General features: G+C 40.8%; 1 protein-coding gene across 2 annotated transcripts in view; it reads left to right on the top strand.

The window, feature by feature from the left end:
• ZNF268 (zinc finger protein 268) overlaps positions 1–13,666 on the top strand; it is a 37,431-nt gene extending 23,765 nt beyond the window's left edge. For both annotated transcript variants that reach the window (XM_082667495.1, XM_082667494.1), the window contains exons 3-5: positions 2,458–2,584; positions 2,879–2,965; positions 9,359–13,666. In XM_082667495.1, coding sequence (XP_082523621.1) covers positions 2,458–2,584; positions 2,879–2,965; positions 9,359–11,835 — 2,691 coding nt within the window. In that variant the 3' untranslated portion in view covers positions 11,836–13,666. The remainder of the gene's footprint in view (positions 1–2,457; positions 2,585–2,878; positions 2,966–9,358) is intronic.
• Positions 13,667–26,102: the final 12,436 nt, after the last annotated feature.

The following is a 26,102-nucleotide window of genomic DNA, read 5'->3' as shown; positions in this document are numbered from 1 at the left end:
TTTTTTCTGCTGCTTTTAGTGATTTTTAACTTCATCCTATGTGGTCAGAGAAGATACTTTGTATGATATTTATCTTTTAAATCTATTGAGATTTAATTTGTGGCCTAACATATGGTCTGTCCTGGAAAATGTCTCATGTGTACTTGAGAAGAATGTATATTTTGTTTTTGGGTAGAATATTTCTGTATATGTCTGTTAGAGGTAGTTTATTTAAATTCTGTTTCCTTACTTATTTTCTTTCTGATTGTTCTATGCATTATCGGGAGTGGGATATTGAAGTTTCCAACTATTATTATAAAACTATTTCTCCCTTCAATTATGTCAGTTTTTGTTTCATGTATTTTGATGATTTGTTATTAAGTGTAACTGTTTATAATTTTCTATCTTCTAGCTGTGCTGAAACTTTAATAATATGTAATTTCCTTCTTTGTCTCTTACAACCTTTTTGATTTGTCTGATGTTAGTATAGCCACCCCTGCTCTACTTCGGTTACTACTTGCATGGAATATCTTTATCCATTTTTTCACTTTTGATCTGTTTGTGTCTTTGGATCTAAAGCGAGTTTCTCATAGACAGCATATTTGAATCATGTTTCTTAATCCATTTTGCCAAACTCTGTCTTTTCACTGGAGAGTTTTATTGATTTACACTTACAGTAATTACTCATAAGGAGGGATTTATTTCTGTCATTTTGCTGTTTTCTTTATACCTTATAGCTTTTTGGTCCTTCAGTTCCTGCAATCACTGTCTTTTGTGATTAGTTGAATTTTTATAGTGAAATGTCTAAATTCCTTTCTCATTTGCTTTTTGTGTAAGTTTTATAACTATTTTCTTTGTGGTGGCCATGGGATTACATTTAACTTCCTAAAGTTATAGCATTCTGATTTGAATTTATACCAGCTTAACTTCAATAACATACAAACACTATGCTCTTTTACAGCTCTGTCCCACCCCTTTTGATTGCTGATGTCTCAGAGTTACATCTTTATACATTGTGTGCCCCGAAATGTAAACTAATAATTATTTCAAATGCATTTGTCTCTTATAATTATGTAGAGAATGAAATGTAGAGGCACAAATATACTACCATTATAATTACCCAGATATTTACCTTTATTCAGATCTTTATTTCTTCAAACAGCTTCAAAATATTGTCTAGTGTTCTTTTATTTCACATACATGACTCCCTTGAGCATCTCTTGACAAGCAGGTCTAGTGGTAGCAAACTACCTTTTGTTCTTCTGGGAATGTCTTCATTTCTACCTCACTTTTTACTTAATTAATTTATTTATTTTTGGCTGCATTGGGTCTTCATTGATACATGTGGGCTTTCTCTAGTTCCGGCGAGTAGGATCTACTCTTCATTGCAGTGCACATGCTTCTCATTACTGTGGCTTCTCTTGTTGCAGAGCATGGGTTCTAGAGTGCAGGCTCAGTAGTTGGGGCCCACAGGCTTAGTTGCTCCATGGCATGTGGGATCTTCCTGGGCCAGGGCTCAATCCCGTGCCCCCTGCATTGGCAGGTGGATTCTTAACCACGGCACCACCAGGGAAGCCCTCTACCTCACTTTTGAAGCACAGTTTTGTCAGATACAGGATTCTTGGCTGGTAGTTTATTTTTCTTTTAGATCTTTGAATATATGGGTTTATTGCCTTTTGGTCTCCAAAGGTTCTGATGAGAAGTCTATTTATAATCTTACTGAGGAGCCCTTGTAGGAAACAAGTCATTGCTTTCTTGATGCTTTCAGGGTTCTCTCTTTGTCTATTGAAAATTTGAGCATGTGTGTTTCTTTGAGTTCATTGTTTTTGGAGTTTAGATTCTTGGATGTTTATATTCATGTCTTCATCAAATTTGGAATTTCATTTTCAAATTTGGTGTCCATTTTTGAAAATCTTAGCCATTCTAGATGTGTAATGGTGTCTCACTGTTTTAATTTGCAATTCCCTAATGATATATGATGTTGAGCATCTTCTCATATGCTGATTTACCATCGGTGTATCTTCATGTTCAGATCTGTCGCCCCACACCGTGGTTGCTACTTACAGCTGTTGCCTTTTTTATTTCACGAAATTTTAACGTCTTCTCTTCAGTGGTACCTCCTGGTGCATTCAAGCAGCATTGCTTGCTTCCCCCTTTGTGCCCATGTTCTTTTCTCATAGCATCTTTGACTGCCTGTTACATTTTTATGGGTTTAATCTTTGCTGTTCTCTGCAATGCTGAACACTTCTGTCTTTCATCCATTTTATATTACCTGCTCCTAGTTGAATACCTGGCACATGGTATTCTTATATGCTGAAAGACAGGTTAACTGATTTAATGCATATTGATGGGATATTTTCAGTAAACGTTTGCTTTTCTCCCAAAGTACAATGTAAATAATGGACACCCTTAGCAGCCTTTTGTTTACTACAGACTCAGTAAAATGATTTGCAATTGAATGGAGATATGCTGTTTCAGGGACCATTGTCATTCATGGATGTGTTTGTGGACTTTACCTGGGAGGAGTGGCAGCTGCTGGACCCAGCTCAGAAACACCTGTACAGGAGTGTGATGTTGGAGAACTACAGCAACCTGGTGTCCCTGGGTAAGTACCACTTCCCTGAAAGGAGTGTGTGTCATCTCCAGGCTTCCCCTTCTTGGGTGCTGAAAGCTGGGGCACTTTCGTAAAATGCTTGGTGATTTGCGGCTTATATTTAGAGGCCAGATTTTCTTATTCTCCCTTTGGCATCAAAATCTGCTGGTTGAATGATGTTCATTTTGCCAAAGTGCAAAAGGGCAGCTTGATCACGCCGCCTCTAAACCGAGTCTTCCCCATTCTGCTGAATCCCATGGTCCTAGGCAGTTTTGGGCCAGGTTGTCTGTAATTTTCTATTCACAGGGTATCAACACACCAAACCGAATATCATTTTCCAGTTGGAACAAGAAGAGCTGTGGATGATGCAAATTCCAAGTGAGGGCCATATGGGTGAGTCGTCAGAACATTTAGATCTTTTCCTCCTTAGAATTGGTGAGTTCTGACGTGATGTTCCCTTTGTGTTTGTACTTTTGGGTCATTTGTAACCATTGTCTCTTAGTTAATCTCCTCTGTGGCATTCTCAGCTTCCTTCTTACTTTCCCGTGGTGATAGATGCATTTCATTACGCATTTAAGCAAGCTTTTCCTCTTTACCTCTTTTCACGTGACTTTCACACCCCTTCTACTTTTTTTCTATTTTTCTAAAATTACTTACATTCATATTCAACACAGTTCCAATTTCCTTCTCCTTGAAACCTACGTGTTAGGAGATTCTACCCTTTCTGCTTCTCCTTCCTAATGGCTTTGTCATCACTGTTCTTTCTGAGTGTATTCCTGCATCATTTGATAATATCATTTCTCCCGCCTGAAGCCTTTCCCCCACGCCTTACCCAAGTGAACCCCATGGAACCCACTCTCACACTGCACGACACAGTGCTTATTCTCCTCATGCTTTACTGCCCTCGCATGCTCTTTCCTCTGAGTCCAAAGGGGTCTTTCTCATATTCCCCACTTTCCTCGTATATTGTAAGTTTTAAAAGACTTCCACTCTGAAGATTTACGCTTTTTCTTTCTGTATTGGTGACTGACAGCCCCATCCCTCTTTCATGTGCCCTTTGGTACTGGGTTTGATTGTTCCACCGGGCATCTTCCCTGCATGGGCCACTCCCTTGTCTCATTTTTCAGAAACTGGAATTGGAATGTCTCTTCTGCTGCCCCATAGCTGTATGATAACTTCTTCTCACCTTCCTGGTTGTTAGTTCTGCCGTGCTCCTGGTTCTTCCTGGCACTGGGGCGTGAGCCTAAATATCCTTTTTATGCAGTTCTCATCACTAGTCTTGCTATAATCTGTTACTATTTTGGTCCTTCAAAAATAAGTCTTTTAAGGCCTCCATCTTCTCAATTCCCACCTCCTTCTCATTGGGAATGAGATCATTCCCAATATTATCTTGTTTTTTCTTTTCTTTTCTTTTCTTTTTTTTTTTTTTGGCTACACCACACGGCTATGGAATCTTAGTTCCTGACCAGATATTGAACCCGGGCCCTTGGCAGTAAAAGCATGGAGTCCTAACTACTGAACCGCCAGGGAATTCCATTATTTCATTTCTTGCTTATTCTACTTATTAGCAAAATTTATACCTTTTACTCTTTTTATACTGTGAGTTCATCCTGATGTTACTGTCAGATATATTTCCCTAAGCAACTATGTATTCCATCATAAGTGTGGCAGGATAAATCAACAGTTAATCTTTGTATTATTAGGATGGTTTCAGCTGCAATTTTTGATTAGTCCTAAATCAAACTATTTAGGCAGAAGTGATTTATTACCACACATCACAAAATGTCCTGATGTGGGACTGCTTGACTTACTAAATCCCCAAACGTCTATCTCTGCCTCGCCATTCTAACTATGTCAGTATTTCTCAGATTTCCTCCCCTCATGGTCACCAGATGCCTCTTACAGTTCCAGCCAACACCTGCAGATATACCAGTGGGCAGTGGAATAAGAAAGACTGTTTCTTCCCACATGGCCCTTTTAATCAGGCATTAAAATCTATTTCAGGAAGCCCCAGCAGACTTACCATGTTGAGCAGGCTAGATTTTTATCACATATCCCTGTGTAAAGAAGACTCTGGTGAGGGAAACGGGGCCATCACTGTCGGCTCAGCTATATCATGCTTCACTCTCGGCAGGGGTATGGAAGTGGGTCCCATTTTCCTAACTGCAGCACATGGCCTTACAAATGGAAGTAGGAAATAAGATCAGGTTTCTGCCAGCCAGGAAAAGGGCAGCAGAACGGCTGGGTAGGCAGCACTGTCCACCGCCATCTACCTCTCTGGTTAGGCATCATCCAGTCACACCTTTCTTTCCATCCATTCATCTTCAAAAATATTCTGTTACCCCTCTTGTCATTCTTCTAGTATATTAATGGAAGTCTAGGATCCTTGTTTCTAATCAGACGTGGTGGTTCTTCATGGTCTGGTGATCTATAATTAAAGATAAGTTATCCACGTACAACCAGCCAGACAGGTAGAGTGGCAGAGAGAAGTACAGGGTGGGTACAACAGGAACCTCGTTCTGGGAGAGCAGCAGGAGTGGCACAACAGAGAAGCATTGGAACCCGGGCTGGGCAGGCTGTGCCGGGGCTTCCTGCTGTGGCCGTGGCCTGGTGAGCCCGGGTTCTGCTGGCTTAGCATGATTTCCTCTTCCATTGTCTTCTGTGGCTAAACTCAAGATGGGCCACAGCCAGTAATCATGTTTAATACAGTCTTGAATCATATTTAAATAATCTTTAATCTTGTGAATTCCTCTCTTCTACTCACTGGCTCTGGTATTCTGTCCTTATTTCTTGAATTCTTTGTGCTCTTCCTTGAGATACCAGCAATGATTAATTTCCCGCAATTATTGTTGTAAAGAAAATGCTCAACAGCAAATTCATTAGATTTCCTGGGAAATCAAATGAAGGAAGCCAGAGATGTGGGAACCAAGGGAAAATCAGCAGGAGTGTGGTGCCAGCAACAGAAGGATTGGAAGGGTGAAGTACAGAAACTGACAGATTCAGTATCCATGAACTTTCAGAGTCTACAGGGACAACACTGACAGCCAAACATGAGCAAATATGATTTGAGGGCAAAGGTTAATTACTCACTGGCCTGTTTTCTTCTTGATGGAAACACTTCTGACTTTAAGACCATGTATTGGGTTGGCCAAAGGTTCATTCAGTTTTTTCCATAAGATGGCTCTAGTAGCACTTAGTTGTCTTTAACTTCATTCAAAACAGTTTTGTTAGATTGTATTGTGACAGCTGTTGTATCGGTGTGCATTAAAAAAAAATTATCAAAATTGGTGAATATTTCTGTAGCCCTTTTAATATTGAAGATGGAAGAAAGCAACACTTTTGGCCTATTATACTGTATTATTTCAAGAAAGGCAAAACTGCAACTGAAATGCAGAAAGGGATTTGTGCAGTATATGGAGAAGGGGCTGTGACTGATCTAACATGTCAGAAGTGGCTTGTGAAGTTTCATGCTGAAGATTTCTCTCTGGATGATGCTCCACGGTCAGGTAGACCAGTTGAAGTTGATAGCAATCGAATTGAGACCTTAATTGAGGACAATTAACGTTATATCACAAGGGAGATAGCCGATATATGCAAAATCCAGATCCAAGTCAAGGGTTGAAAATCATTTGCACAAGCTTGATTATGTTAATTGCTTTGACGTTTGGGTTCCATTAAGTTAAGCGAAGAAAACCTTCTTGACTATATTTTCAAATGCGATTCTCTACTTAAATGTAATGAAAACTTTCAGTTTTTAAGACGAATTGTGATGGGCAAATGAAAAGTGGATACTGTACAATAATGTGGAACGGAAGAGATCGTGGGGCAAGTGAAATGAACCACCACCAACCACACCAAAGGCTGGTCTTCATCCAAAGAAGATGATGTTGTGTATAAGGTGGGATTGGAAGGGAGTCCTCTATTATGAGCTTCTTCTGGAAAACCAAATGATTACTTCCAACAAGTACTGCTCCCAATTAGACCAACTCTAAGCAGCACTCGAGAAAAAACATCCAGAATTACTCAACGGAAAACACATAATCTTCCATCAGGATAATGCAAGACCACATGTTTTTTTGATGACCAGGCAAAAACCGTTACAGCTTGGCTGGGAAGTTCTGATTCATCTGCCATATTCACGAGACAATGCACCTTTGGATTTCCATTTATTTCAGTCTTTACAAAATTCTCTTAATGGAAAAAATTTTAATTCCCTGGAAGACTGTAAAAGGCACCTGGAACAGTTCTTTGCTCAAAAAGATAAAACCTTTTGGTAGGATGGAATTATGAAGTTGCCTGAAATATGGCAGAAGGTAGTGGAACAAAATGGTGAGGGCTTCCCAGGTGTTGCAGTGGTTGAGAGTCTGCCTGCTGATGCAGGGGACATGGGTTCGTGCCCCAGTCCGGGAAGGTCCCACATGCCACGGAGTGGCTGGGCCCATGAGCCATGGCCGCTGGGCCTGCGCGTCTGGAGCCTGTGCTCCGTAACGGGAGAGGCCACGACAGTGAGAGGCCCGCGTACCGCAAACAAAAAAGCCCAAAATGGCTAATATGTTGTTCAGTAAAGTTCTTGGTGAAAATGGAAAATGTATCTTTTATGTTTACTTAAAAACCAAAGGAACTTTTTGGCCAACCCAGTAATAGCCAGTAATATTCCCTCCAAAGCCACTGTAACAGTCAAACATGCTCCTGTTCATTTCTCACTGCATGGGGGTGGGTACTGTCCCAGTTGGGAATTGATGTTTGGGAAAATATAATTTGGAGGTTGTGTACAAAATGAATAAGAGGGTTCAGATTTAAGATGTAGGGAAACCTGAAATGGGGTGTTAAGATCCTGTGATATTGCTGTCTTCAAACCTGACCTGCTTCTGTGTTCTCTTAATACCCTTTTCTGTCCATTGCCTTGGTCAGCAATAACTTTGGGACATCTAGGTCAACTCTACCCATTCTCTCTTCTGTTCAACCTCCAGATATTTCTGATTATGACTGAGGACTTAGTCTTGTGTCTAGTTCCCTATCCACTTTGTATTTTTGGAATTTGGTTGGGGGGTGGGAGTTTGGGTTGGGTTTATGTTTAAAAGCATTCTGGCCACCCTGCCCCGTCTGTTTTTCATTCCCCTCAGAGAAAACCAATTTCATCTCTTTAGCTCTTTCTTATGGTATTTACGTCCATGTTTTTCTAAATAACCAACTTATTCCCTTGCACCTTGATTTCCTCCTAATTACTTAGTGTGAAGGGTAAAGATTTAATTCTCTTTCATCCTCCTTCCCTCATACTCCCCATGATATACACACTGTCTCTTTCCATACCTCCATCATCCTAATCAAGCTGTTTCATACTTAGATCAGTCTTCAGTTTTTGTATCTTTACGACCATGTAATTTCTGTTCACAGGTAAATCATGCAAGTGTACAATGGCTAGTTTTCGTTCATAAATCATTTTTTCTCTTGAGTTGTTTTACTTCCGTGCCCAGTTTTCTGTGTTATCATTAATGTATTTATAATTAATTTAACCCCAGACTCTTCTTCACATGTCTAAATATTCTTTTGGTACATTCAGCTAAATTAGTGATTCTGTCAATTTCATCTTCCTGGTGACATCACTCCCATGTCTTTTGACTTGCTCCAGTGTAAGCTGATTTTTCTCAAGACCTGGTTGTACAGTTTTTAACCTGGAATCTCCTTTCAGATTTCCTTTCTATTTTTTTGTGTCATCTTTTTTCTTGGTTTGTTTTCATAGTAGTTTCCTGTGAAAGGAACACCTTTCATAGTAGCTTCCTGTGAAAGGGTGCATTTGATATAAAATTTGAGACATGTGCCGCTGAAAATGTTTATACTTTACTCCTGAATGCTCTGTTTTTTCTCTCCTAGCGATGCTAATGAGTAGTCAGATCCATTCTAAATTTTGACCCATTATATGAAACTTTTTTGGTTTTTCTGGAAGCTTTATTAGCTGCTGATTGTCAGCGTTCTGAAACATCTCGATGATGTTTCTTGTGAGTTTATTTTCATCTATTTGGGTATTCAGTGGAACTTTATTCCCAAGAAGACTGTAAACCAATCTGCAGTGGTTCTGCTCTTTCTCCTGAGCTTAGCACAGTGTTTGGCACATAATAGATATTTAACGATTATTCGTCAACTGAAGCTAATGCTCAGAGATCCTTTCCCACCTTTTAAATAAATAAATAAATAAATTTATTTATTTTTGGCTGCATTGCATCTTCATTTCTGCACACGGGCTTTCTCTAGTTGTGGCGAGCGGGGGCTACTCTTCCTTATGGTGCGCAGGCTTCTCATTGCAGTAGCCTCTCCTTTTGTGGAGCATGGGCTCTAGGTGCACGGGCTTCAGTAGTTGTGGCACATGGGCTTCAGTAGTTGTGGCTCGTGGGCTTAGTTGCTCCGCAGCATGTGGGATCTTCTTGGACCAGGGCTTGAACCCATGTCCCCTGCATTGGCAGGTGGATTCTTATCCACTGTGCCACCAGGGAAGACCCCACCTCTTTCTGTTTTGCTCATTTCTCTTTTGCTTTCTAAAGAAGGCATTTTGCAAAATTTTGTAACTCAAGACTACCTTTATTGTCAGTTCCCTTTGCCTCATACGTGTTTTGATTTGCTTTGTTTTCCCGAGTGCCCAGGAGTTTGGGTACATTTACACTTGAGATTTTATTTACATTCAGAACTGATATCTGAAACTAAGAAAAACCTCATGATATGGCATTTTTAAGGCAATTTTATGCTATACTAGGATCATGTTACTATTTATAACATGAGTATTTTCATTTCTAGACGAAGTCTGGGAAATTGATGGTCATATGGAATGGCATAAGGAAAATCAAGGCAAGCTAAGAAGTATGTCAAAAGGCTATCAGTGTACTGCATTTGGAAAACTATGTCTTCTTAGTACAGATTATGTTTCTTCAAGACAAAAACTTCATAAATGTGTCACAAATGGAAAGAGTTTGAAATATAGTACAGATTTCGGTAATAATTTTTCCAGAAAGAATCCTAATGGGTTTCATGCACATAGGGAATCGTCCTTCCATTCTAAACATGAGCAAGCTGTTATTGGGATAAAATACTGTGAAAGTAATAAATCTGGAAAAACTGCCAACAGAAAGTCACAGCTCATATGCCAGCAAATACGTATGGGAGGAAAGCCCTTTGAATGCAGTTACTGTGGGAAGGCCTTCAGTAGCAAGTCATACCTTGTGGTGCATCAGCGAACTCACGCAAAAGAAAAACCCTACAAATGTAATGGATGTGGGAAAGACTTTAGCAGCAAGTCCTACCTCATTGTTCATCAGAGAACTCACACAGGAGAGAAACTACATGAATGCAGTGTTTGTCAGAAAACTTTCAGTTTCAATTCACAACTTGTTATACATCAGAGAATTCACACGCGGGAGAATCCCTATGAATGCTGTGAATGTGGGAAAGTCTTCAGTAGGAAAGACCAGCTTGTTTCACACCAGAGAACTCATTCAGGACAGAAACCCTATGGGTGTCATGACTGTGGGAAAGCTTTTGGTTTGAAATCACAACTCATTATACATCAAAGAATTCACACAGGGGAGAAACCCTATGAATGCAGTGATTGTCAGAAAGCTTTTAATACAAAGTCTAACCTCATGGTACATCAGAGAACCCACACGGGGGAGAAACCCTATGGTTGTAGTGAATGTGGGAAAGCCTTTACTTTCAAGTCACAGCTCATTGTACATCAGGGAGCACACACTGGGGTAAAACCCTATGCATGTAATCAGTGTGGAAAAGCGTTCAGTTTGAAGTCACAACTCATTGTACATCAGAGAAGTCACACAGGAGTGAAACCCTATGGATGCATTGAATGTGGGAAAGCTTTTAGGAGCAAGTCCTACCTCATCATACATATGAGGACTCACACAGGAGAGAAACCACATGAGTGCAGTGAATGCAGAAAATCCTTCAGTTTCAATTCACAACTTATTGTACATCAGAGAATTCACACGGGGGAGAATCCGTATGAATGCAGTGAATGTGGAAAAGCCTTCAGTCGGAAATACCAGCTCATTTCACACCAGAGAACTCATGCAGGGGAGAAGCCCTATGAATGCAGTGACTGTGGGAAAACTTTTGGTTTGAAGTCACAGCTCGTGATACATCAGAGAACTCATACAGGAGAGAAACCCTTTGAATGCAGTGAATGTCAGAAAGCCTTTAACACAAAGTCGAATCTTATTGTTCATCAGAGAACCCACACAGGAGAGAAACCCTATGGTTGTAGTGAATGTGGGAAATCCTTTACTTTCAAGTCACAGCTTATTGTACATCAGGGAGCACACAGTGGGGTGAAACCCTATGGGTGTAATCAGTGTGGAAAAGCCTTCAGTTTGAAGTCACAGCTCATTGTACATCAGAGAAGTCACACAGGGTTGAAACCCTATGGATGCATTGAATGTGGGAAAGCTTTTAGGAGCAAGTCCTACCTCATCATACATATGAGGACTCACACAGGAGAGAAACCACATGAATGCAGTGAATGCGGGAAATCCTTCAGTTTCAATTCACAACTTATTGTACATCAGAGAATTCACACGGGGGAGAATCCGTATGAATGCAGTGAATGTGGGAAAGCCTTTAATAGAAAAGATCAGCTCATCTCACATCAGCGAACTCATGCTGGGGAAAAACCTTATGGGTGCAGTGAGTGTGGGAAAGCCTTTAGTAGCAAGTCATACCTCATTATACACATGAGAACTCATTCTGGAGAGAAACCATATGAATGCCACAAATGCGGGAAAACCTTCATTTGGAAGTCGCTACTCATTGTACACGAGCGCACTCATACAGGGGAAAACCCTTATAAATGCAGTCAATGTGAGAAGTCCTTCAGTGGAAAATTACGGCTCATTGTACATCAGAGAATGCACACAAGAGAGAAGCCCTATGAATGCAACGAATGTGAAAAAGCCTTCATTAGGAAGTCTCAGCTCATTGTACATCAGAGGACTCATTCAGGGGAGAAACCCTATGGATGCAGTGAATGTGGAAAAACCTTCTCTCAGAAATCAATTCTCAGTGCACATCAGAGGACTCATACAGGAGAGAAACCCTGTAAGTGCAGTGAATGTGGGAAGGCCTTTTGTTGGAAGTCACAGCTCATTATGCATCAGAGAACTCACACAGATGAGAAACATACTGGTGAAGTAAATGTAAGAAACTTTCTCTCAAAATTCAAGTCACAGGAATTCCCAGAAAATTTGTACAGGAGAGAAACTCTGTAAATGGAATCATCTCATTGTACACCATGTATATGTGGCATGTGGAACGCTGTTTTTTATACACACAAAAAATATCAGTACATGTGCACAAGGGACTCTATGAATTCAGTGAACCCTGTGAAAGTTCTTAGCAGGAAGTCTTGTAAGTTTGTGCAGGTGAGGAACATTATGAATGAAATGAATGTCAGAAAGCCATTTTTTGATATGCTAACATCCACAAAGAGGAAATTCCATAATGCAAATGAATATAGAATACAGTCCTTTGAAATTCATAGTTTATTAAGAATTAGGATTTTAATGAGAGAAAACATAAATGAATGAATTGCAGGTATCATAAGCTCATACCTTGGAGAAACCATGCTATAAGTTAGGGAAATTCTTCATCTAGAAGGACAAACTTCTAGTAAAAAAAAAAAAAAAGAAAAAAATATTTGAATGAATGAAGATCTATGAATATTTCAGATGGGGTAAAGCCTCAGCAGGAAGGTTTACTTATTATTATTTTGATTCATTTGGAAAAAAATAATTTCTTTTACAAATTAAGGGAAATTATGTTCCAAATGTTCCAAACTTTTAGGAAACGATTGGAGAAAGTATTCAACTATCAATGATAGGTATGTTCATAGTAGAACATAAAGATTTTTTAATCTGTGTAAATAAATGTAATAATCAGGATAAGAATAAGGATGACATCATAAGACCTGCAGGGATATTTAGGTGTTATCTTCGTTTCTGTACTATAAAATATGTTTTGTGTAGCTTTGCATATTCTTGTGAATGCCACATTTGGTAGATAAATTAGCTAGATGACAATACCATTTTCTAGGGGTTTCTACTCTGCATAGAGGCATTCTTATTTAAAAATATGACTTCTTACTAGAATAATATGGCATTAAAATGCATTTCCATACTTTAAACCTTTTATTTTGTACCCTTTGTAAATGGTCCTGAAAGCTACCTCTTTAGTTACATAATCAATATAGTGCAATATAGTTTCATGTGATTGTGTATCTGCAATCTGTTCTACCTTCTCTGGTTAGAACACCTTGATTTCCTTTAAGAGAATTCACAGTGTATGCAGTCATGATGGGATCATCATTCAAGGTGCCCTGCCAGGAGTTGGCTGAGATAGTTCAGAATATAAATTTTTAATGGACTCCTTAGTACAGAAAATCAAACTTAGCTTTTGTTCTCAGGTAGCATCTTACTGCTAGTATTAATTAGTTCCTTCTATATAGATTACACAGAATAGCTTTAGTTATAGTCCCTTTTTAATCCTAGTTCACTTCTCTGTTAATTTGAACTATCTTGTATCCTCTCAGTACATTTAAGTGATACCTTTAAGTGATGCTGCTGAAATGTGTATGTATAGCTATAGATTCAGGATGGTGAAAAGTCATTCTACCAGCTGCTTACTTACAAAGTCAGTTTTTTTCACAGCCTCACCAATTACCTTATGTGAATGAGCATTAATCTGAAAATTAGGTTACGCTATCTTGGAGGAATATGAGGATTCAAAACTGCAAATATTTCTGAAACACCCACTACTTTGTGCTCTTTACTTCAGTGGGGAATCCCATCTCTTACCCAAAGAAACTGCATCTTCCTTGAAGGACGCAGTCAATGATTTCTGAATCCCAAGTCCTTATGTGTTCAGCTCATTATTATTATCCAATGTCAATAGACCTGGGGTGAAGAATGATGATTTACAGAAGGGAAGAGAAGGCTTGCATAAGGAAAGAATTTCAGATATCTGCTACAGTCTATCCCATAAACCTGGAAAATATAAATATGTATTTTGTCATTGATGTTCCAAGGAAGATATATACACAAAATAAAGAATAAACACATATTCTGTTTCCTACTATCCAGGGTCAATTAGATTTCAAAGGTTCTGTATTGTGTGATGCAAATGCACATTCAGCCTCTCCCAGTAGAAGCCAGAGATGTCAGCATAATGTTGAAGGTATAAATCAAACACTGTGTGAAAGGATAATGATGGATTGGGTCTGATTTTAAATGAAATGGAAAATTTTCCAGATAAATGAAACTTAACAAAAATCAGTAGATGAGCAACCAGTAAAAAACAATAGGAAAGTTAAAAATTGAATTTCTGGCTTGAAAATCTACCTAGTTCCTCTAACTCTGCCCCAGCCCCAGAAAAGAAAGAGGTTCCAGAGACTTTCAGTAATAGTTGATAATTTTCAGGAAAGTTAAAGGAAAGATAATTCTAACATTTTACAATATTTCACAGGAAGTAGACATTTTGGGGGGAAATGACAAAGTCATTTGTGAACATAGATTTAAAAATTCTAAATGGAATTATAGCAAAAATGCATCTAGTAATGTAGAATTTTTATTTTTTTAAGTCATGACATTATTAAGTGTAGCAGACTGTTAGTAGTGAATCCAATATTTCTTTATTACCAGCAGTATCATTGTATTTTTCATAATGGTGATGTGCTCAGCTAAAAAGCTGCATTTTTCCATTCTTTTTGTAGCTAAGTGTGATCCTGCTGCTAATTCTGAGTAATGAAATGGACATAGAAGCTACCGAGAGGGATAATGGGAAGGTTTTTCAAAAGGAAAACAAGTGGGGAAAGCCCCCTAGTGTGCTTTCATCTTTTCTTTTTAATATGCAACATGCTGGATGTTTGCAGACTCAGCAGCCATCTTAGAGCCTGAATTCCTCTTGAGGGTGGAAGCTGTCTGCTTGAGTGCAGTAGAGAGATAAGAGTGATGTGGCTCTCTGGTAATGATGGAGCTGCTGTGCCAGCCCTAGACCACCACGTCTGGGCATATTTTTACACAAAAGAGAGATGAACTGTCTTGTTCATGGCATCTTTTCTTTTTTCGTTGGGAGGAGAGTTGGTTCTGTTATGTGCACCTGAACCTGATCCTAATTAAAACTCATTAGGGTGTTTGGAAGATTTAATATTAAAAATTCTTTTTGTAAAATTAATCACACTACCAGAAAGAAGCCATATGAGTATCTCAGTATGTGTAGATAAATCATTTGATGGGCTATAATACCCATAGATTATTTTAAAATGTTATTAAATTAGAGATAGAAATTAACTCCTTTAACTTTGCAAGGAGTATGTTCCAAAAACTGACAAATGTCATATTTAATGATAAAACAGTAAATGTATACCTTTAAATTAAGAAAAAGAATGCCCATCAATTTTATTGAGCAATATAATGACAGTTCTAGCCAATATGTGAGAACAGAAAGTTGTAAGGAATTGGGGTTTGGGGCAGAAACAAAAATCGTATTGTTTGCACATGTGATTGTCTATTTAGAAAAACCAAAATAAACTACAGGCAAATATTTAAACTACAGGCTGTAAGGCAAGGAGTTGTTTCGCATAGCTCTGAGAGCTGGCAGCTTGGCTGTGAGCACAAGCAAATCTCTACAATGTCTCCATGCTCAGATTCCAGGCCCTGCTGAGGGAAACATTCTGATTTGCCCTCAAAATATCTGAAGGCAGTTTTGCACTAACTCAACCAAAAGCTTCAACAAAGCTCAGTCAGTTGAAATACAGATCAGATTGATTCAGCCCCACCTTATCTCCCAGCCTAAGAGCTGTCATTAGAAAATATGTACCCTTTTCTGGAAGTAAATATATATTCAAAGAGCAAAGAAAATTATCAGGAATATATAGGTACCTTATATAATGAAAAGCATCATTTTGCCAAAAAGACAATCCTAAATGTGCATGCACTTAACAAGAAAGCTTCAAAATCATGCAAAAACAGAGGTGAAATGAGAAATATACTCTACCATTTTAGTTGGACACTTCAACAGTTACTTCTCAGTAACATAAGTTGGAGACCAAAAATCAGCAAGGCTATAGAAGCACTGAATAATGCCATCAATAAACTAGACCTGGTAGACATGTCTAGAATATCCAACAGCAGAGTATGTATTCTTTTCAATTACATGTGAAGCATTCATCAATACAGGTCATGTACTAAGTCATTAATCTTAACATTTTTAAAATAATTGAAACCTTTCAAAATTTCTTCCATCTATAGTGCAGTTTAACAAGAAACCAATTGCAACAAGAACAGAAAAATCGACAAACACTTGGAAATTAAGCAGCACAATTCTAAGTAATTCATGGCTCCAAGAAATTTCAAGAAAAATATGGGAAATATTTTGAATTATTATATACAACATGTATAAATTAAAATACAACATATCAAATTTTTTGAGATGCAGAAAAAGCAGTGTATAGAGGGAAATTAATGGCACTAAATACTTACATTAGAAAAGAATAAAGGTCTCACATCAATAATCTAAAGTCCTACCTTAAGGAACTAGGAAAAGAAGAGTAAAGCCCAGTGTAAATAGGAATGAAATAGTAAGGATAAGATCAGAAACCAGTGAAACTAAAACAGTGGAAGGGGTAAGCAACACAAAACAAATTGACAACTTTGATGGACTAAATTCTTGAAAGACACAAACCACCAAAGCTTAATATGAAATGGATAACCTGAATAGTGCTACATTTATTAAAGAAATTAAATTCATAGTTAAAATTCTCCCAAGAAAGAAAAATCCAGGCTCAGATCATTTCACTGGTGATTTCTATCAAACATTTAAGAAAGAAGTAATAGCCATTCTATACTAACTCTTCAAGAAAATAGATGACAAATACTTCTTAACCGATTTTATGAAATCAGTGTCACACTGATTAAAAGAAAAAACTACAATTTCTTAAAAAACTACAAATGTTCTTCATGAACATAGATGTAAAAAGCCTCAATATTAGTTAATTAAATCCAGTAATATATAAAAGGGTAATACATGAAGGCAAATTTGAGTTTATCTTGGGAATACAAAGCTGAGGCTGACTCAATATTCAAAATCCAATCACTAATTCATACCTGACCAACTAAAAAATAAAAATCATATGGTCACATCAACAGGTGTAGTAAAAGCATTTGTTCAAATTCCACAGCACTCATGATAAAAAAAAACCTGAGAAAACTGGGAATAGGAAGTAGCTTCCTCAAACTAATAAAGCACATCTGAAAAATGTCTACAGCAGGGATCCCCAACCCCCAGGGGGCACCACAGTACTAGTACTGGTCTGCGGCATGTTAGGAACTGGGTCACACAACAAGAGGTGAGTAGCAGGCGAGTGAGCGTGGCTTCATCTGCTGCTCCCCATCACTCCCCATCAATCGCATTACCTCCTGAAGCATCCCCCCCGCCCCCGGGTCCATGGAAAAATTGTCATGCGTGGAACTGGTCCCTGTTGCCAAAAAGGTTGGGGACCGCTGGTCTACAATTAATGTCATAATGGTGAAAGAGTGAATAGCTTCCCTTAAGACTGAGGACAAGTCAATTATATCCACTCTCACCACTCTATTTCAGCATTGTACTGGAAGACTTAGCTGACTGCATAAGGCAAGAAAAAGAAATTAAAAAGATACAGATTGGAAAGGAAGAATGACAACTATTCAGAGACAGCATGACTGCCTTCACTCAAACTCCATTTAAAACTTTACACACACACTAAAAAAGCCACCATAACAAGTCAATTTAGCAAGACAGCAAAATATAAAATCAATATTCAAAAATCAGTTCTATTTTTACATACTTGCAATATAAAATGGAAAATTAGGGTTAAAATGCACAGCTATTTATGATAGCACCAAAAACCATGGAATAGTTAAATGTGAGTGACATGAAATGTATGCTGAGAACAACAATGAAGAAGGGAATAATAATGACCTGGACAATGGGAGGAGGTGCCCTGTTAATGGATTGGAAGATTCAATGTCGTTAAAGTGTCAGTGTTCTCCACACGGATTTTTAGACTCAATCCCATTCCAATAAAATTCCCAGGAAGATTTTCTGTGAAAACTGACAAACTGATTCTAAAATTTATGTGGAATAGCAAAGGAACTAGAATACTCACAATTTTGAAAAGGAAAAACAAAGTTGCAAGACATATACTCTTTGATTTCTAGGCCTGTCATTAAGCTACAACAGCTATGACAGTGTGGTATTATGAAAGGACAGACATACAGATTAGTGAAACAGAAGAGACTCCTGACTAAAACTACACACTACATAGTGAACCGATTTTTGTCAAAATTACAAAATCAATTCATTGGAAAGAGAATAGTCTTTACAAAGAAAATGGTGCTGAAACACTTGCACATCTGTTTGAGAAAAATATGGGTCTTGGTCTATACTTACACCATATACCAAAATTAATTTTTTGAGGAATATACTAGAGGTTGAGCTTCCAGCTAAAGCGTTGATGGTGAGCATTTAATATATTTAATTTTACATCTAAGACTAAAATGAGGGTTGAGCGAAGATGAAGAATACTATATAAAGATATTTTCTGGTAAAGTAAGAATATGAAGTGAGCATAAGAAGAAAGAGGGTTGGGGGAAGTAAGATACTGCCATTGATATTAGGAGGAAAGCAAAGGATACCACTTTAACTCTTAGGCTGATAATAACAGATGGAGAAAAGTGGGATTCAGGGCACTATAAGAAGATATAAAAGTAACAACTGGAACAATATGAAGCCTAAATTACAAAAGAAATTATTTGAAAGAACAAAGAAACACACAGAAGAAAAAAGTAAATATAAATAGGTTACACTGAAATGATGGGAGGGGGCCGGAGAAAAACCATTTATGGCAGGTGAATTCCAACTGATAAATGTAGAAGAAATGATGAAATTAGAAAATTGTCATTAGACAGCCACTATAGTAAAGATTGTTTCAGGCAGGAATTAATACTAAAACTTGTAAGCAAAAGTATTATGAGGAACAAATATTAGTCTCAAAGCTCAGATACTTCTTAATTACAAAAACAGTAATGTTAGATTGAGAAATTTCAGAAATGAGGAGATATTTTTACATAAATGATGGTAAAATACAATGGTAAAAAGTGAAGGAAAATGTATAGTTTTAATGTAATAAGAAAAAGGTTGAAAACCAATTATCTAGCCTTCTATTTCAGGAAGCCACAAAAGAAAAGCAAATTAAACTCAGAGAAAGTAGCAGGAAGGCAATAATGGAGAGCAGAAATTGATTAAATAGGAACCAAATGTACAAAAGAGAAATTGCCACTGAAAGTTGATTCTTTGATTAATAAAATTCACTTCTGATCAAGACAAAGCAAGACAGGGAAGCAGCCGCATAGCACAGGGAGATCAGCTCGGTGCTTTGTGACCACCTAGAGGGGTGGGATAGGGAGGATGGGAGGGAGATGCAAGAGGGCAATATGGGGATATATGTATATGTATAGCTGATGCACTTTGATATAAAGCAGAAGCTAACACACCATTGTAAAGCAATTTTACTCCAATAAAGATGTTAAAATAAAATACTGGGAAAAAAAAAGAAAAAGCAAGAAAGAGGAAAAAAAATACATTGCCAGTATCCAATATGAAATGGGATATCACAACAGATTTTACATGAAAGTAAATAAAGTAAACGTAAAAGAAGGTTATGTAATAGGCAAACACATTTGACAGTTTAGATAGTAAGGACAAATTCCTTAGAAATCACAACTTAAATTCGATAAAAGAAGAAATAAAAAAACAAATCAGTCCTAAATCTATTGAAGAAATTGAATCCAAAATTAAAAACCTTTCCACAAAGAAAGCTTGAAGTCTAGATGTCTTCCCTAGTGAATTCTTCCGAAATGTAAAGAAGAAATAATTCCAATTCTATAAAATTTTCCAGGGAATAGAAAAAGTGAGAGAATGCTTCCCAATACTTTTTTTGAGACCTGCATAACTTTGGTGCCAAAATTCAACAAACACACTAGAAAAAAAGAAAATGTAGACATTTATTTCTCATGAACAGAGATGCAAAAATCCTAAACAATGAATTAACAGATGGAATCTAGTGATATATAAAAATTATATCATGATCAAGTATGGTTTATTGTATCCATGCAAGGATGGTTTAATGTTACAAAAACAAACAAACCCAAAAAACAGGGGATTTCCCTGGTGGTCCAGTGGTTAAGACTCCATGCTTCCAGTGCAGGGGGCACGGGTTTGATCCCTGGTCAGGGAACTAAGATCCCACATGCCGCGTGGTGCAGCTAAAACAAACAAACAAACAAACAACCCACACACACTGAGATCCATCACAGTTACAGAATAAGGGAGAAAAACCAACCCGAGACGCAGAATAAAAGTAAGTGATGAAATTAAACAGGTATTTATAGCAAAAGCTCTTAAATCTAGTAATAGAGAGGAACTTCCTTAATCTGATAAAGCATATTTACAAAAGAAATCTATCACAGACACTTCATGTTGCAGACACATCATGATTTCATTTCAGGTGAAATAATGCTCTCTCCTTGCATATAAGAATAGAAAAAATTACACTATTACTTCTTTAATTCACCATTGGAAAGAAAGAAAGAAAACTTATCCATTCCTATACAATATGTTTATGTACTTAGAAAACCAAAAAAAAAAAAAACCCCTGAAGATAAACTGTTAGAATTAAGTAAATTTAGCAGAGTTGCTAGGTAGAATGTCAGTATACAAAAGTCAACTGTATTTCTGTATATTACAAAACAATTAGATAATTGAACTAAAAGTACCATTGACAATAGCATCAAAAATATTGAATGATTAGAAATAAGTCTAAAGAAAGGTGTGAAAAGCCTCTATACAGAAAACTGCAAAATATTGCTTGAAATTTCATAAATGAGATCTATTTTGTATTTGTGGATTGGGAGACTCAATATTGTTCTCAAACATTTCCCAGGGACTTCCCAGTGCAGTGGTTGAGAATCTGCCTGCCAATGCAGGGGACACGGTTTGAGCCCTGATCTGGGGAAATCCCACATGCTGCAGAGCAACTAAGCCCATGCACAACAACTACTGAGCCTGTGCTCTACAGCCCACGAGCCACAACTACTGAGCATGCGTGCCACAACTACTGAAGCCCGCGTGCCTAGAACCCGTGTTCCACAAGAGAAACACCACAATGAGAAGCCCGCAGAGCACAACGAAGAGTAGCTCACGCTCGCTGCAACTAGAGAAAGCCCGTGCGCAACAACGAAGAACCAAGGCAGCCAAAACTAACTAACTAAATTTATATTTAAAAAAATTCCCAAATTGACCTATAAATTCAGTGCCATCTCAAAGTCCTAGTATATGCATTTTTGTCAAAATTAACGAGCCAATTCTGAAATTCCTGTGAAGATGCAAAGGGTGAAGCATAGCAAAGACAAAGAGGAGGAAAATTGAAGGATACACACTGAATATCGACTTATCCCATGATTAAAATAGTATGGTTTTATGTAAAGCAAGACAAACAGAACAATGGAACAACAGATCAGAGAGCCCAGAAGCAGACCCACACATGTACCATCATCTGATTTAAGACAAAAAGTGCCACTGCAATGCAATGGTGAAGACTCTTCAATAAATCAGGTGAATTGGATGTCCTATGGGGCGTGTGGGGGGTTGGCACACCCATGCCTCGTACCATAAGTTAAAATTATTTCCAGATTAATTGTACACCTAAATGTAAAGGGGGAAAAAATAGACCTTCTAGGGTTACATGGGGGAAATTTGGTAGCATTTGAGAAGGCAGATCAAGTGCAAAAAAGGCAAAGCTAACATTTGGTGACTTAAGTCCAGGGTGGTCACCGTGGGGGGATAGTGACTGGAAACCAGCATGAGAGAGCCTTGAAGCATGCTGGAAATGGTGAGGACACAGTATCTGCATGTATGGGAAAATCAGAGGTAAACCCTAAAGATCTGTGCACTTTATGTAACTTACAAGGACAGAAAATAAAATTCATCAAGAACTTTCACAATGTGCTTTCATTTTCTTGGACTTGTATGTTTGTTCAAGTTTTCACATGTAATATTATGTTAATTTAAAATGCTCTTGGTTAAGTATCTATTTAGGCTTGTTTCAACGACAAAATAGATTGATTTTTTCCAGCTCTTCACAGAGTAGGCAATCAACAGGTCCTGAGAGGATGGATTCCTCAAACGGAGGGACACTCACTCATCTGTGATGTCAGCGTCCAGCCTGGGCCTGGAGTGTAACAAGCATGCTTACTGAGTAACGAGAATGTAGTGCGCAGCGAGACCTCCCTCCTCTCCCACCCTCCGAGTCAGTGTGCTGCTGGGTGACGTGAAAACCAACACTTGGGGGCCAGATGGGAGCGGGCTAACCTCAAACCCACCCTCTACCAGTTCTGTGACTAGACCAGTGACTTAACCTCTCTGACGGGCATCTTGTCATATGGGAATGATGGCAAAATACCCACCTCACAGAGTGCCGCATGCTCAGTAAATAGACCCTGGGCTCTGAGTCCCTGTCCCCCTCCCTGCACCTGACCTACCACCAGAGGGAACGAAGGTTTGTAGCAGGTGAAGTGAGTCTTGTTTGGGCACAGCACCACTGCCCAGCCACCTTTGAGCCTGAAGCAGAAGGAAAAATCGATAATACTCATCTCATCTTTAAAAAATTTTTTTGAACATTTTCTCTAGCAAAAAAAAAACAAAAAAGCATTCCTAGTGCCTCTGGGTCAGTATGTTGGGAGGGTTTTCCTGTGCCCTGCCCCACCTGCATCTGCCATCTTCCAAGAAAGGAAGGACAGCTGAGCCACTCTTTCCAGCTCTTGTTTACGTTCCCTCTGTCCTTCTCATCACTCTACCCAAGACGTCACACATCCCCTCTCTTTTTCTGTCAGGCATCGGTTTCCCAAGGGTGTTCCCCAGACGGCCTGCTCCCCGTAGTTCTGTGAACCCACGAACGGCCCAAAGGACTGGTCTCCCATGGCTACAAGCACCCCAATATACAGACAGATTGGGCTTCGAGAAGGCTTCCTGGGGCAGTGCAGGTGGGCAAGCAGCTCCCTCAGGGGGACCTCTGGGAACGAAGGTAATTCCCTGGAGGGAAGAGGGGTTCAGGGTGAAGTAGAGGTTCTTAGCAGGCTGTATCTAGATGGGCTTGCAGCCTTCCGTGGATCAGGGATTTTTAAAAATGTGTTCAGCTACTCATTATGGGGGAAAGTACATGAGTGGCCAGGACATTTCTGAAAAGGAGAAGTCCTAAGGGGGAAGTTCCCTTAGGACTAAGGGGGAAGTTCCCAGATTTTGAACGTGTTAAAAGTGAACAACGCCGGTAAGAAACAAAATGGTAAAGAAGATAGCGCGTGCAGAGTACTGACTCATTTAATGATCTCAAACCAAAGAGGAAAGAGGGCCTGTTATTATTACAAATCATAAACTTTACCAAGAGGACAGAAGGTACAGGATCAGTACCTTGTCCAAAGTCACACAGCTATTAAGCAATTAAACTGGGAGTCTGCCCCAGGTAGCCTGGGTCCAGAGAGAATAGAAAATCCGGAAATAGCAGGTAAGTATGCCTTAGGGTGCTTTATGTGGTAATGATTGCATTTCAGACTAGTGAGCATGGAAGAGAGAGGCAGCCTCTATTTACAGTGGGTGTTGGATAATTACCTTTTGGCCTACCTTTTGTTGGAAGATCAGACCTCTATTAAAAATGAAGCTTATGGGGCTTACCTGGTGGCGCAGTGGTTGAGAGTCTGCCTGCCGATTCAGGGGACACGGGTTCCTGCCCAGGTCTGGGAAGATCCCACATGCCGCGGAGCTTCTGGGCCCGTGGGCCATGGCTGCTGGGCCTGCGTGTTCGGAGCCTGTGCTCCACAACGGGAGGGGCCATGGCGGTGAGAGGCCCGCATACTGCAAAAAAAAAAATGAAGCTTATGAAGAGTTTCCCGATTTAGAATACTTGAAATTATCATGTGCTTACGTTAAGAACGTATGCTTTTGAGTCTGACAGTTCAAGGAGGCCACTTATTGGTTGGAAGTGTTTTAAATGCACTTGGACCTATTTCCTTTTTAGTAACAAGGGAACATAACTCGCTCAGAGGTGGCTTGGGAGGCTCAAATAAGACAATGTGTGTAAACAGTGACTTCTCACCTGGCAGCCAAAAAAAGTAACTGATTTTATAACAATGAACTAGAATCATAAAATTTGTTGAATTACATTTATATTTAATAACGTAGGTACTTGGACATTTTGGTTTCCATTGAGGTTTTAACTTCATTGATGCTTCATGGGTGGAGCGCAACTAGGAATATTCTCACTGAGCACCAGCCGGTCCTGGAGAAAGGGCCTGTGATCACCTTCCCACAACAGGAGGGTTTCCTGCAGCAAATCTCCAATTTCCTCTCTGTTCACCCATATCCGCCTTAGTATACTTGGACGGTGGGGATTGCTTCCCCCAACCCTGTTGTCAATGTTTTTTCTCCCATTTCTTGAAAAGAACCTTAAAACGAGAAAAACAGAAGATTGTCTTTTTATAAAAATTAGGAAACATGGATAAGCAAAAGAAGAAAATTTTAAAGCCAAATAAAAGTAATACAACAATAATTTTGTCACCCGGTGGCAACCAGGGTTTAACGATGTGGCATACATCATTTTGTGTCTGTACTTTTCAAACGGGCTCGTCTCACTCACATTGCTTTGTAACAGCCGTTTTTATTGTACAATGTATCACTAGTCCGGTCAGGAAGCATTCTTTCTCCCGGCAACTACTAATTACCCTCCAGGAGCCCATCCTGTTTCTGAAGTGTGATGTGTTTAGCAATATTCCACCGGACTCTTGGGTCGTTTCCAGATTTCCAAGTGAACAAACGCTGAAATGTTTCTCTTTCTGCCTAAGTCTTTTGCATACGTTCAGGCATGAGCTTTGACGTCAGAGAATTTTTGCCCTGACCACCCTTTCAAAAGCAACTCGAAACCCTCCTGGTCTCCTCTCTAGAGCGCCTTCAGGCTCGCTGTGTGCAACATCTCCCCAAACTAAACTGCACAGGGGAGAGGCCAGACCGTGTCCGAGCCAGGACGGCGGCACTTCAGAGGCTTCCCCCGCGTGGCTGACCAGGGTCACCGAGAACTCGGGTCCCCAGGCCTCCACCGTCGCGAAGGCCTCTCCGCCGCGCGCAGCTGCGCCCCAGGGTCAGGCGGGGGTGGGATCACCGGGGGCCTCCGGCTGGGGCTGCGGGGGCACGGGAGGGGCGGGGGTGTCTGCCCCCTGGGCTACGACCCCAGCCGGGCTTTGTCTCCGCAGAGCTCCAGGGCGGTGGCGTGGGGTTAATCCAGGGTCACAGCTTCCTCCTGCTGCAGGGGCGGGGGTCGTGGCGCCCTCTCCTCCACCCCAGCCCAGGACCCCCAGGACCCCGGCTCTGCTCCTTCTGGGGCCTGAGGACGCGCAGAACCAGGCTGCATGGCGCCTCTGACGCCCCGCCCTCGCCCCCCAACCTGTCGGCTCCCGTGCAGCCCCCCGAATGCCACGGACCCCCGAGAACCTCTCGGCTCCCCAAGAACCACCGGAATGCCCCGAACCCAGGTGGGCGGAACCGCAGGCCCCGGGACTTAGGGGGCGCAGGGCACGGGCGGGGGTCATCGGGCGGGGCCCTTGCAGGGATTGGCGGAGGCCTGGATACTCTGTATCAACCGCGCCTTCCCGCCGCCTCCCCGGACGTGCGGGCGGAGCACGTGCGCGCCGAGCGCGGAAGCGGCCCCGGGCGTCTGGCTGGGGTGTGTTGGTGGCGTGCGGATGAAGGTGAGTGAACGAGGGGGTCGTCCGGGCGACGGTGACTGAGTCCGGCGTCCGGGGCCGGCCGCCGGGGAGGCTTCTCGGGCCCCGCGGGGAGAAGGGCGCCGGGAGAGGTCCGGCGGCGCAGGGCCACGGCCAGACGGAGGTGTCCGGGCAGGACGCAGGGCATAGCCGCCTGCCCCCCGCCCCCTCTGTCCCCGCCGGGCCGGGTCCCCTCAGTGTTCGGGGTGCCCCCCGAACCCACTTCCTTCCCGAACTCCAGGACCCTCTCCATGAGCTCGGCCCTTGGCCTCCTTCCCGTCCTTCCTGGAGCAGCGTGGGGCGGGGCTGTCGGCGCTGGGGGACACCCCGGTCGCTCGAAGGGTGCGGGGTCGCGGGCCTCCTGCCAGTCGCGACGGGAAGAAACGTGGGGCCCCGAGGCAGGAGCCCGTGACGAGGCTCTGAGGCTCGGAAGCGGCGGCGAGAGCGCGTCCCCTGGCGGGCGCCCTGGAAGCCCTGCCGGGAGGAAAGAGCTAGAAGCGGGCCAGATCCTCCGCCGGGCGCGCGGCAGTTCTCTGCAGGTTGTCTCAACCCTTGCGGACGGCGGTTTGGCAGCATCGACTGAAAACGCGCCCTAACCCTCGCCTCCAGGATCCTGTTCCACAGAAGTGAGGTAGTTG

This window comes from Grampus griseus (assembly GCF_964374135.1).
Source record: "Grampus griseus genome assembly, chromosome: 12".
Lineage (NCBI taxonomy): Eukaryota > Metazoa > Chordata > Mammalia > Artiodactyla > Delphinidae > Grampus > Grampus griseus.
The sequence above is the reverse complement of the archived record's forward strand: the minus strand, read 5'-3'. Positions and strand labels throughout refer to the sequence as shown.